Raw genomic sequence first — 14,591 nt, forward strand, 5'->3', positions numbered from 1 at the left:
CCTCAGTAGAGGCCTTTAAGCAAAGATGAGAAGAAAACTTTTAGTTAAGTTATTGGGATTTATTTTTTAGGCATAAGCTGGACCAAAATACTTCTTAGGTCTCTTACTACTTTACAATTCTACTATTCTGATATGATTAATGGTGTCATTGCCAAAATAAAGGTAGACATAGAAAGGACCTGGAATAGAAACAGAAACTTAATTTAAGAAGTGAATAAGAATTTTATCCATTCATATGTCTAATTTAAATAAGATATTGGTATTATCCTCATGTTTATTCTCCTTAGTTCCCTTTCAAAATTCATGGAGGTAACATCAATAAGGACCACAAATTGGGGACTATTCACTTACCTAATTACTTCTTGTAGGGTACCTTAATAATTAACCCTTATATTAATGCTTGAAGCAATTGTTTTAATTTATTATTCTTTAACATTCCAACATATTTCATATACCCACATAAAAACAATTTTAAAAGGAGACACTTTTCATTTCTTCAGATTATTAGATATTAGTTGGGAGTTTTATCTTCTTAATTCTAAGGATAACTAATGATTTGATGAGTCTATTTCAGGGAGGGAAAAAAATTTAAACATGTAGCATTTCACTACTGTATTCTATCTCAAGTCATTTATTTGCTTAGTTCAGAGGTTTCTGCCTTAGTGTATGTGTACTTAATATGTGTCAGTTAAATGGGAAAAATCCTCACCACGCCTCAGTGACAGTTATCCTTGATAGCTTGAAATATGAGTTGAATGGCAATTCAAGTCCTAAATTGAGAGAAAAATTATTCTTTTCATACAGAAAATTTAATAAATTCATCCCTTTCCTCACCCATTCTCTCTCTTTTTTATACTGGTGGATAAAGATAAGATTTTGAGCTTTGAAATTCAGACACAAATCTAGATCATGGACCATTTTCACTAGGAGCTGGAATCTCTAATATTTTTATTAGCTTGATATGAGATTCAAAATATCTTTGGCTTTAAATAAATACATGCAGAGTGGTTTCCAAACTTTCTAAGGAATCTTGTTCGCCTAGTAGTATAGTGGACAAAGAATACTTTTCCTGAACTAAAACCTTGCTCATAAATAGGACATTCATATTCATGACAATTGTCAGTAAAGGAAAAGTTTTTAGCAAGGTGAAGACAATAACTTACAAGTATTGTACAGAATAAATTTCTGTAGAAGAACTAGGAATTTTGTCACGACTTTGTCATCACAGTTTCATGATGTTGATGCCAGATAAGTAAAACATTACTTAAGTGGCTTCAAACCCAGCAGCATATATACTTTTCTTATTGATTCCAAATCTGTAATCATGAACACAATTAATTAATTCTACTCTTAACAGTTTTAAAACCAGTACCATGGACAGTTTCAAAAGCTGACAAAGTTAGCATGTGATTAATTAACCTGGCAGAGTCCTATGAATTCAAAATGGCTCTGGGTAAATTATTAAATATGTGAAAATTATTTTTTATCCCACCTGTTTTCCTGTATTATTTCTACCAAAGGAATATAATACCTTTATTTATGTTACTTCTTTCAATCACAATAGAAAATGATCTTAAAAGTCATTTATACTGTGTAAGTAAAATAATGTGTTTCCATGTCCAAGTGTAATTCCTTTTTTCCATTTAAGTTAGGACCCCAGAAATGGATAACTCTTAGCTTAAAGAAATAACTTTCTAATAATGAGATATCTGGAAAAATGCCTTTTGGATTAGAGGTGATATTTTGGATACTATTTCTCTCGTAAGTATCTCTCAAATCAAATTATGTAGCTCTTTTCTGCTTAGGGGTTAGCAACAAAATGTTTATTCAGTTCTTCAGAAATCATGGTATAGGTATCCAAGTGACCTGAGACATATATACATCAAATAATCAATATATTCGATTTTGACATTTTGAAGTGAAGAATTTCTTGAAAGAGATTGGAAAAATTACAGTTGAAGATGTGGCAGCTTTATAACTATTTTAATGCTATATTCTTTGAACAGACTTGGATAAATAATAGGAAATGCTACATTCTTGTGGAGAAATTCAAATGACTTAAAAATAAAACTCAGTCCTTGATGATCTATCAAGTTTCTCTCCATCTCACTCTCTCTCTTTCTTTCTATCCTTATAGTGCTCAAGGTTCTCCCTGTCTCTGTCTTGCTTAATGTATTACATAGATGTCCTTATATACTGCATTTCCTTATCTGTAACAACTAAGGAAGACTGATAAGGGAACAATAAGCTTTGAGATTTCTACATCTGAGTAAAATAAAGCCAATTTCATGTTACCTAAACACATCCTCTTCATTATTTTAAAAGGATAAAGCAAATTACTTAACCTTCCTATACTTTAATGTTTGAATGTGTAAAATGGGGGAAATATGTTTATATACTTTTTCTCATAAGATTATGAGTAAATTACGTTGTAAACCAAAAAAAAAGCAGGATAGAGAGGCTCTGGATAGTGAGGCTTTGGACTTACTTTCTTAAGTCAAATGTACAATTAATGGACAGTTTCCCAGAATATGACTAGCTATATCTCTTCCTCAGGGTCATGATTGGAAAGGTCTCTCAAAAGGATGATAGTTTTTTTTTCTAAATCCAAGTCTAAATGTTCTAAATGCTAGTAGAACCTATCTTCACGATATCATTCATAATTGTTTTCTCTTTCTGTATCATTTAATCCTTTGAAGGCTCATTTAGAACTAATTAACATCACTCATAAGCTATAGCTAGAAATGGAGGTAAAAATATATCCCCTCAAGGCAGAGCCAAGATGGAAGAGTAAAGGCAAGGATTTACCTGAGCTCTCCCCCAAGCCCTCCAAATACATCTAAATAATGACTATAATGCTATAGTCATTATTTAGTCAATTCTATAGTCAATAAATTCAAATTCTATAGTGGCAGAATTCACAAAATACAGAGTGAAACAATTTTCTAGCACAAGATAATTTAGAGGGTTTACAGGAAATGTCTGTTGCCAGCACAGAGTGGAGCCTGTAAATTGGAAGCAGGCCTATGAGGTAATTGAATCAGTGATAGCAGTGGTGAGGACCTCTCAGCCCATAAACAGTAAGTAAATTGAACAACTGGCCAGAAAAAGATTTATAAGGGTGTCTTTGATGGCACTGCGTGGGGGAGCAGGAATCTGTTCATTGATTTTTGTGGAGCTAGGTTGAAGTTCTGGGTCTCAGTCTCAGAGAGAGAAGGAGCACTAGCACATAAGAGCTTATAACATCAAGGAATGTTCATTGTCTATATGTGAAGCTAGGCTGAAGTTTTGGATCTCAATTTCAGAGAGAGGAGGAGCACTAGCACTTGAGATTATAGCTGCAGGGACCCTTATTACAGCTCCAGGGTTGAAGAGAGTTCTTGTGATCATTAACAACCTAGTTCATAATACAGGACAGAAGTAAATACACATAGTTCTTACAGGCCCCATGAATTACCTCAGAAATAGCTGCACCAAAACTTAAAGCTTGGGCCAGTACTCCCTCCACTTAGTAATCAGAATCTCAGTTTATCAAAGGGTTAAAAGTCAAAAAATAAGCTGGAGGATGAGCAAACAGCAGAAAAAGATCCTGGCTATAGAAAGTTAGTTTAGTGATGGGGAAGATCAAAGCACAAATTCAAAAGAAAACAACAAAGTCAAAATCCCTACTTCCAAAGCTCTAAAAAATGTTAATAAGCCTCAAGCCACAGAAGAGCTCAAAAGGATTTTTAAAATAAAGTAAAAGAAATGAGAGTGATGCAAGAAAATCATGAAAAAAGAGTCAACATCCTGGTAAAGAAGACACAAAAAATACTGAAGAAAAGAATGCATTTAAAAACAGAACCGATCAAATGGTTAAAAAAGCCACAAAAAACCAAGGAAGAGAAAAATGTCGTGAGAAGTAGAATTGGTCAAATGAAAAAAGGAGGTATAAAAGCTCACTGAAGAAAATAATTTCTTAAAAATTAGAATTGGGCAAGGGCAAGCTAATGACTTTATAAGACATCAAAAAACAAAGTCAAAAGAATGAAAAAAAAAACACAGAAAAAATGTGAAATATCTCATTGGAAAAAGAAGTGACCTAGAGGCACATCAAGAAGAGAGAATTTAAGAATTATTGAAGAATTATTCAGGCTCCCTGAAAGTCATGATCATAAAAAACCAGACATAATTTTTCTTTTTCTTTTAAAAATTTTTTAAATTAAAGCTTTATTTTCAAAACATATGCATAGATAATTTTCAACATTCACCCTTGCAAAACCTTGTGTTCCAAAATTTTCTCCTTTCCTTCCCTCCACCCCTTTCCCTAGATGGCAAGTAATCCAATATATGTTAAATATGTGCAATTATATCTATCTATCTATATTTCCATAATTATCATGCTGTACAAGAAAAATCAGATCAAAAAAGAAAAAATGAAAAAGAAAACAAAATACAAGCAAATAACAACAACAACAATCAGTCAAAATACTGTGTTGTGATTAACACTCTGTCTCCATAGTCCTCTCTCTGGGTGCAGATGGCTTTTTCTATCACCAACCATTGGAACTGACCTGAATCACCATGCTGTTGAAAAGAGCCATTTTATCAGAATTGATCATCACATAATCTTGTTATTGTTGTATACAATGTCATCTTGGTTCTACTCCTTCCACTTAGCATGGTTCATATAAGTCTCTCCAGGCCTTTCTGAAATCATCCTTCTGATCATTTCTTATAGAACAATAATTTTCCATAACATTCATACACCATGACTTATTTTAGCATTCTCCAACTGATGGACATTCACTTAATTTCTAGTTCTTGCCACTACAAAAAGGGCTGCTATAAACATTTTTTGTACATGTGGATCCTTTTTCCTTTTTTATGATTTCTTAGGGGTACAGGCCTGTGGAGATATTGCTAGATCAAAGGGTATATGCACAGTGTGATAGTCATTTGGTCATAGTTCCATATTGCAATCCAGAATTATTGAATCAATTCACAATTCCACCAACAATGTATTGGTATCACAGTTTTCCCACATTCTCTCTAATATTCATCATTACCTTTAGACATATTTTTAAAAGAAATTATTAAGGAAAATTGCCCTGACATTCTAGAACCCAAGGGTAAAAAAGAAATCAAAAGTATCTACAGATTATCTCCTGAAAGAGATATCAAAATGAAAACTCTCAGGAATATTATAGCTATATTCAGATCAAAGAGAACATATTTTAAGAAAATAATTGAAATAATTAAAACACTAATTTACATTGTTCAAGTTGTAGAGTGATTCAAATCATTGTGTAGTGTAATTTGGAACTATGCTCAAAGGGCTAAAAACCATGCATAGCCTTTGACCAAACAATGATACTATTAGATCTGTATCACAAAGAAAGAAAAACAAAAACAAAAACAAAAGCACCTGTGTGTAGAATAATATTTATGGCCGTTCTTTTAATGGTGATAGAAAACTAGATCAATTAGAGAATGGATGAACAAGTTGTTGTATATGATTGTAATGAAATACTAAATCCCTTTAAGGGGTATTCTCAGAAAAAAATTGTCAAGACATAAATAAATGGATGCTAAATGAAATGAGCTGAACCAGTAGAACATTGTACACAGTAACAACAGTATTGTATGATGGTGTACTGTGAATAAGTTAGCTTTTCTCAATGTTGAGATATCAGATATATGTTATGTTATTGCCTCTGAAAGAATTCAAGCTCAGACAATCTTCAAACCAAGCAAAGATATTTTAATAAGATTTATTTACTCAGTGGGCAGCTAAGCTCCCTGTAGGAGTCAGTAAACCAACAAAGCAAGATAGGATTTTTTTTATAGAGGAAAATGTGATTACATCACAAGGTATATAAATTTTGAGATTATAGAAAGAATTTGCTAACATAGGAAAGTCCTAAAGCCTTGATGGAATTGCAAAGCTGGTTACCAGAATGCATTCAGAAAAGCCCACTTAGGCAGGTATCAGTACAAGATAATGATATTACAACTTATATAGATTCACTCAAGGATAAGGGGGAACTGCTTAGGTACCATGTTGAAGGAAAGATTTATTGAGGTTAGCAGTCCACAGTCCTGTTCAGCATCTTGGTGCTACTTTCTTAGTGGTTGATTTCTATCTTATATTTTATGATAATGTGGTCACCTGGTGATATGGTTACAGAATATACAGGCCTGCTTGTTGTTCTAGTGAGACCCATGATTAATGATTTCTGTGGAGCTCAGGAATGAAGGCAGGTTTGGACTGGAGTCAGCTAGAAAAAATAATAAAAATTCTATCATTAGCAACACAATTATCCAAAACATTTCTAAAGGACTTATGATGAAAAGTGCTATCTATCTCCATAGAAAGAAGTGGTAGAGTCTGAATGCAGATCAAAGATACTTTTCTCTTGGTTTCTCTCTTTTTTTCTTTTTTTGTTTGTGTCATCTTTCACAGAATGACTTACATGGAAATGTGTTTTTCATGACTATACAGGCATAAACTATATCAGATTACTTGCCTTCTCAATGGAGGGGTAAAGTGGAAGGAGAAGAGAATTTGGAACTCAGAATTCAAAAAAAGAAAGTTAAAATTGTTTTTACATTTGATTTTGGAAAAAATATCAAATTACAAGAAAAAATAAAAATCAAATACATCCTTTCAAACTTGGGCATATTCTACCACCTGAATATCTAGGGAAGAGTTACCTCAAATTTAAAATGGCTACCAGAAATATTTTCCCAAAGAAATTAATCTGTTTGCAGGATCTGATGTCTAAGGGTGAGATAATCTAGTATTGGGCAAGGTCGAAATAACATCTCAGATCTGTCTTGGATCACTGAGTTCAGCTTCTAGGAAATCCCAAATAAACTTCAGTTCCTAGACCACTTGTGATTGTTCAGTCTTAAAAATGATAAAGTCATAACTTAATTCAATTTGTTTCCAACTGTCACTCATCAAAGATTAAAAAGAACAAATCCCCAAAAGGAAGAACATATGAATTCAAGGTCACATATCAGCATGAGTGGAAAGAATATATGGCTGATGAGATCTTTCTTACCACTTTGGGGTATATGGTTCTATTCACTGGAGTCCAGTGAGAATTTTTTCACCTTTAAGTGACATAAACATATGTACATACATTCAAGCACACAAACACACACAGACTTCTGAATAATTAATAAAGATGTAGATGTAGAACACAATAATAAAAGGCTTAGCCTTTAATCATTTCCCTGATCCTCTTTACTTGAAATAAGATCACTGAAGCATAGTTTAAATAGAATTAGGATAAAATTCTAATGGATATCTATAATTTAGCTATTAATGCCTTTTACACACACACATTTCCAGTTGAGCAGTTAATTATAAGACATTTAACTATACAGTAAGCTGCTAAGGAACAGTCACAGATTATATATCTATTCTCTGAATCAGGAATAAAAACTCTTCATTATATGCCATTGTGGACTTAAAGCAATAGGCTCTCCATCCTTCATGTGAATGAGTAGAAGTAGGTATAGTACTCCGTATACTCCCCAGATTCCCCTTATTGTCTAGTCTCCCTTAATTGTTATTCCCTTAAATTGTATTATTTGTTATTGTTATTGTTAAAATTGTATTATTCCCTATAGATTCTGTTCTATTCAGTTTATTCTGATCCAGAAAGATTTGCTAAATAATGTTCAGTACATAGAGCATTGTGCTGAGTATATGATATACAAAGAAAAATGAAAAATGATCTTTGCCTTCAAGGACCTTGAATTGTTTTAGAGAAGGGCAATGTCAAATATGCATGAATGAGAAAAGCATCTATTAGGTCCTTTACCATGTGCAAAACACTGGGTTAAGCACTTGGGATAAATATGGAAAAGTAAGACAGATCCTGATCTTAAGGAGCTTGGAGTCTACTGCAGAGACAACAAATATGGAAAGTTTCAGTTGCAAATCAGAAGTAAAAGTTTTATGATCTTTAGATTTTAGTAGCAAAGTAGATGATAATGCCTCTTCTTTAAAATCAATTTCACTGATGAATTCATATCAGTTTCTGATGTTGAATCTTTTGATAATTCAACACAAATTTGGTGGCAAGACTTTTCTTTTCTTAGTCGTCAGTAGCTGAGATGTAGGAATAGTGGCTTGGCTGCACATCTATAAGGGATCCCACCCAATCCCAAAGGGATAATCACTGAGGGCAGTGGTTGAAAGCACTGTTGTTCCCATCCCTGTTAGGCTCAGAGTCTCAGTGTTGACATGAAGAGAGATCATGGTCAAAGCTGTGCTGTTGGTTTGACTTGTCTTGGCACTTGTTGCTTCCTCTTCTCCCTTATGTTGTCTTGTTGTTTCCTTTGCTTTGTGTATCATACTTGTTTGGAAGTTTTGGAGATGACTGGTACCTTTCCCACAAAATTTTCTCTACTGCACGATAGTTTTAGGGATTATTCTGGAAGCAGGACTAATTTTTCTGGGAATGGAGCAAGTGTTGCCATTCCCTAAATTTCTGTTCTTATTTGCTTGTTGGCTAACAGTTGTCTTTCAAGTGTTGCTGGGGGTAATGAGGGAAATGGGCCCCCTACACACAACAATGTCCTTTCTCAATGATGTCTGGTAGTTTGGGGGCAATGCAGTTTTCAAGGTTCTTGTGTTCAGAGTCTGGTAATATCCCCATCAGGGTATGAGGGAGAGTGATGGTCAAAGTGGTAGCGATTTGACTTACCAGGAAAATGACTTTTATTTTTTCTATTTCTATTTCTGTTTTTTTCTTTATGGTTCACCTCTATTTCAGCTAGGGTTTCTACATTGGCATTTGGTGAGGTTGGCTATATGCTTCTCTACCAGATTTCTTCATTGGATGATAGTTATGAAACTAAGTTGAAAGTAGCACCCTAATGGGGAGGGGGTGCTCCATTCTTCTTGTGATTATATGTCTGTTTGGTGGCAATTCAGTCCAGAGTGAAGTGAAATTGGAAGATACTTGAGTCAGAAAGATGATATTTGTCACTGTGAGAAGGGCAGATTAGCTGCCCCTTACAGGAAACTCACTTTCTTCATTACTTTCATTTCCCAGCAGCTACTTTGTCAATTCACGTAGCTTCTTATCTTTTCTAGAAGCCATTACTCAGCTCTTTATGGTAATACATCATTGGTACATGGCATTAATGGAGACAGACCTTTCCATTTCCAGTGAATTTCCAGATAATAAAGCTGAGAAGGAAGAGACTAACTCTAATTCCTGTTGCTACTGGTAGGGGCTATTTTGTCTATTCATTGCAGAGACAATGACACCTTAACCTTGCCAGAGATAGCTACATTATGGCTAATACTGATATTTATTATGATCCATAAGAATATTTCTGGTAGAACATATTGTAAAAGTCACTATTAACTTAGCAACATTTTCCACATCAGGTTCATCTCTAGTTTTGTATTGAATAGTTGAATACAGACAACCTTATACAACAATCTTATTCTTTTTCTCCCCTAGTATATGTGGTAACTTCTCTTTTTGGTATTCCATATTGTATATTTTATTTTATTTCATAAGAATAGCCTTTTATTTTTCAAATTACATGGAAAGATAGTTTTCAACATTCATTCTTGCAAAACCTTGAATTCCAAAATTTTCTTCTTCCTTTCCCTTCTCCTCTTTAGACAGCAAATAATCCAATGTAGGCTAAATATGTGCAATTCTTCTAAATATATTTCCTCATTTATCATGCTGCACAAGAAAAATCAGATCAAAAGGGAAAAAATGAGAAAGAAAAAAAACAAGCAATCAAACAACAATAATAACAAAGGTAAACACATTATATTGTGATCCACATTCAGTCCCCATAGTACTCTCTTCGGATACAGATGGTTCTCTACATCACAAGACTATCATATTGCCCTGAATCATCTTATTGTTGAAAAGAGATAAGCCCAACACATACTGTGTATTTTATAACAGTTTTGAGAAATGCTGTACATTTTCCTTTCCCTCCTTGGATTTCTGCTACTCCTCCATCAATAGCTCTAGGATAATGGCTAGTCTGTTCACAGATAACCCAAACAACTCCTTTGATGGTTTACTTAAAAATTTCTTCTTTTTTCTTCAAATTAATGGGATTATAAAGGGATTCTGTTGCCAGAGATGTCACATTGGGACTACTATATTGTCATCTCTCAATCACTGCAGCATCCTCTCATTATGTAGGCTATTAATGACAGGTTCATGGGTGAGTGGGTATGTGCACTCCATTATTCAAGTTACACTGAATCTATGACTATAAACCTCCAAAATTGTACAATGAATATCAAATTTTCACAATTTCCCATTTCTTCAAAAAGGTATTCGCAAGACCTTTAGGTGACATTTAATGTATGCAGGAAAGAGTGATGGTTCAAAATCATACATAATAATATAGGCCTCTATACTCATCATCACCATTGCAAAGAAAGTTATATGAAAGCCTTATGCTCTTTCTGAACAATTTGCAAACGAGAATTTTGAGGAACAGCAGCAGTAGATATAGTAGCAGTAGTAGTAATAGTAGTAGTAGTAGTAGTAGTAGTAGTAGTAGTAGTAGTGGTGGTGGTAGTAGTAGTAATAGTAAGTAGCAGCAGCAGCAACAGCAGTAGTAGTAATCATTCACAAGGTACATGATACTGTTAAGTACTGCAAAAAGTTGGGAAAACTTCAGGTACTATGGATAAATTCTAATACTAATCAGTGATTTCCAAGAATAATGGAATATCAGTTTCCCAGAATAAGTATTGGATTTTAGGCAGTGTTTCATCTTGACTGAGTACAAAAAAATTTAATTCAAAGTAACATGTATTTGATAGAGCAGGAGGCAGATCATTTTCTGACAATTGACTTTCACAGTAGTTATGATTCATGTGTAGAAAGCACTTTTTAGTTATCTCGTTTGATACAGCCAGTGAGTGAAATAGACAATATAATTATTATCCTTATTTCAGAGATAAGAGATTAAATGACTTTTTCAGGATCATTTAGCTAGTAAGAAATAGGAACAGGAATTGAATGTAGGCCTTCTGAAACCTTGACTACTGCTCAATATGAATATAAAATAGTGTCCTACATGCATAGTGCCAGAAGGAGGTCTGGGCAGTAACTGTGAGAATCCAAGAATGACAGATTTTGATCAAGAGCAGTGAATTTCAGGATCAAGACTATATGTATTACTCTTATGTGCTTTAAGAATAGCAGAAATCAAAAAAGAGTGTAGAGGGAGAGCCAATTACTCCCAAACTGACAAAGTCAATTTTGTTTCTGCATACTTGTTTCTTCAAGAGTACATAATTTGAATTATTAAGAAGAAAGATTCATGAAATAGTAAAACTTTTTTGCCCATTATTTCTATCAAAATTATGATAAGGAATTGAAACTGTTATCTCATACAACATGAGGCTAGCTGTCGTATACCTTGTAGACACTGATAATTATTGGTCCTGGAGGGATATAATGATTCAGAAAATCTACATGGAAACAAGTCATTTATTTACAATTCTACTCTCTTATTCTACTCTCCATTTGTGAATCTTCAAATTACCTTCAGTCCCTCAAATTACTTAGATTTAATTCAATTTAATACATGTTTATTAATGAAAATAATAAGAATGCGAAAGTATTAAATGTCCACTAAATTTTTCTTTACAGCTATTATACAAGGTACAGTGTTAGGTACTAGGTATATAAAGACAAAGCAGTCCTTTAGTATTTATATAAGGTTTTAAAGTTTACAAAGTGCTCTCTCTCTCTCTCTGTATGTGTGTGTGTGTGTAAATTATATATATCTACATATATATGCATATATATGTACTATTTTATTTGATCCCCATAATAATCTTGAATGAATGAGTAACACATGCAATATTATCCTCAATTGAAGAATGACGAAATTATGGCTCAAAAAGATTAAGTGGCCATGGTCTCATAGATCATAGTCTTCAAAGATTTTTCATTTCAAATTTAGGGCTGTTTTTAATCACCCAATGCTGTCTTAATTCTAATTTGAAGAAGCCATCATTAACTTTATAGGAGTATTGAGATTATCTATTAAGAATGGATTTATTTCTAAATTCAATGCTATTTTGACTTTTCTCTACCAGAGTACTGACAGCATCCTTTATCTTAATTATTGTCTGTATGGAATCCACTTCTTTACCGAAGTCTCTAGTTATGATTCTACATGTAGTTTTAATATCAGAATTGCAGAATGACAAAATATTAGTCTTGGAAAGCACAAGGATGACCCCATCCACAACTGGCTCATTTTATAAATGAAGAAACAAGTTCACAGATGAAAACTTACTTGACTTATGCTATACTGATCATAATTGACAAGTGTTGGATTTTTAACTCAATGCTCTTTGTACAAAACCACAATGCAATCCCTCCAATTTAAAAGTGACTATATTAAAGGTATTTGCATTCTTTGTGGTTGAAAACATAAGTAAATCATCAAAATCTCTTTTTATTGCTGTTAAATGATGTCTTTTCCCCAATGATTAAAGATTAAGGCTCTTCTTTGACTGAAGGAGACAATGATAGTCTGTTACCTGAAAGTCTCTGTCTCCCAAACCCTTTCTCAGGGTCTTCATAATCTTCTGGCACCTATGTTCCTGTGCCACTTCAGGGCATCCCATAGGGCCTGCTTCACCTTATCATTACGGAGACTAAAGATGAATGGATTCAGAAGTGGAGTAATGATACATACTAAGGCTGAGGCCCCTTTCTTTAGTGACATAGACTGGCTCTCTGATGTACGAATGTAGAGGAAGATGGAGCCTCCATAGGCAATGACAACCACAACAAGGTGTGAAGCACAGGTGGAAAATGCTTTCCTCTTTTCTTTGGCTGTTGGAGCTCGGAAGACAGTAGCAAAGATGCAGACATAGGATACAGAAGTCAGTCCCAGAGAACCTAGAAGAGCAGCTGTGGAAAGTATAAATGCCACTAACTTCAGAAGTTGGGTATCCCCACAAGAGAGTTGCATCAATGGCCAGCTGTCACAGAAAAAGTGGTCAATGACATTGGGGCCACAGAAAGGTAAGCTAGCCATGAGGATGGTAGGACAGAGCACCCAAAAGAAGCCAGAAATCCAGGAGGCTATCACTAGTCGGATACAGATGGGACCATTCATCAGAGTCTCATAATGTAATGGACGACAGATAGCCAGATAGCGATCTAAAGACATAACAGCTAAGAGGAAATAGTCACTGGTGGCCAGGAGGAAATAGAGGTAGGACTGCAAGATGCAGGCAGCAAAGGAGATAGAGTAGTCCCTGGTGATGATGCTGACCATCATCTTGGGGACCACAACAGAGACCCACCCCAGCTCCAGGAGAGAGAGATTTCTCAGGAAGAAATACATCTGGGTTTGCAGGCGATGATCAGTCCAGCTAAGCACAATGATGAGCAAGTTCCCTAGAATTGTCACGACATATATCACCAGAAGCCCTATGAATAGCATGATCTGTAGACTCCAGCTTCCAGGGAAACCAATCAGCACAAATTCTGTCACTTGGGTCCAGTTTTCTGAATACATTTCCCTTTACCTGTGGGGGGGGGGATTAGGACATATGAGATATTTGAAGTTTGGTTACAGAAAATTAGTCAACCAATTATTTGTTGATCCCCTGCTACATGAGAACACTGGGATAGACTATAAGGACATGAAAAGTATAAGAAAGAGCCTACAGTGTCAAAGGATTTGCCTTTTTGCTGGGGACATAGAGTCTTTGAGAGAAACCTTTAGGCAAATCATTCTGATTACTATTAATCTGGTCACTGGAAAAGACTCTGTATGTTTTCAACCTTATTTTTATTTTTTATGTAAGACTAAGAAGATGAACCCATTGTGCTACATGCATATTCTTCATTACTCTAAAGCCAAACACCCTGGTACAGCATTTGCTGCCATGACTTTGTGTCAAATTTTAAGGCTCCTTTCTAGCTTCCCTCAGTCTGGAAGACTGACAACCTCACAGATAGGAATGTCATATATCAGTTAAATGCTTACAAAGTGCTTTTCTCAATTCAATTTTTTGAGATACTTATATTAATCCACATTGTACATTCCCACAACTAGGACATATAATAAGCTAGTACTTCAACCAAAATCTTTTAATTCCAGATCTTGAACTTTTTCAGAGCCCACCAAACTGCTTCCCAACCAAAGTTAAGATGTACCAGTTGAGTCAGCAGTGTGATGTGGCATTAAAAAAAAAAGCTAAAGATACCTTAAGATTAATATTATCTATCTATCTATCTATCATCTATCTTCCATTCTCTCTGTCTCTGTCTCTGTCTCTGTCTCTCTTTCTGTCTTTCTTCATAAGAGTAAGAGAAGTTGTATTCATAGGGAGGGAGTTAGTATTTCAAAAATACTGTCCTGGTTAGATCCCATCTGGATCCCATTGTTATTTCAAACTCGAAATGTCCAAAACAAAATCCACTGTTTTTCCTCCTGAACCATACCTTTCCCAAACTTCCCTATTTTGGTTATTGACAGCATCTTTTCTTTCCAGTCAACTTATTTTCCAAGTTGAGAGTCCTGTTTGACTCTTCCTCCATGTAGAAGCCATATCTTCACAA

The 14,591-nt window shown here is 34.5% G+C and overlaps 1 protein-coding gene across 1 annotated transcript; it reads right to left on the reverse strand.

The window, feature by feature from the left end:
- Positions 1-12,591: 12,591 nt before the first annotated feature.
- LOC127557980 (olfactory receptor 6T1-like) lies at positions 12,592-13,542 on the reverse strand. The gene has a single exon (XM_051991229.1). It carries the CDS (start codon positions 13,540-13,542, stop codon positions 12,592-12,594), a length of 951 nt encoding a protein of 316 aa, XP_051847189.1.
- Between the last annotated feature and the right edge of the window lie 1,049 nt (positions 13,543-14,591).

This window comes from Antechinus flavipes, chromosome 3 (genome assembly GCF_016432865.1).
Source record: "Antechinus flavipes isolate AdamAnt ecotype Samford, QLD, Australia chromosome 3, AdamAnt_v2, whole genome shotgun sequence".
Taxonomy (NCBI): Eukaryota; Metazoa; Chordata; class Mammalia; order Dasyuromorphia; family Dasyuridae; genus Antechinus; species Antechinus flavipes.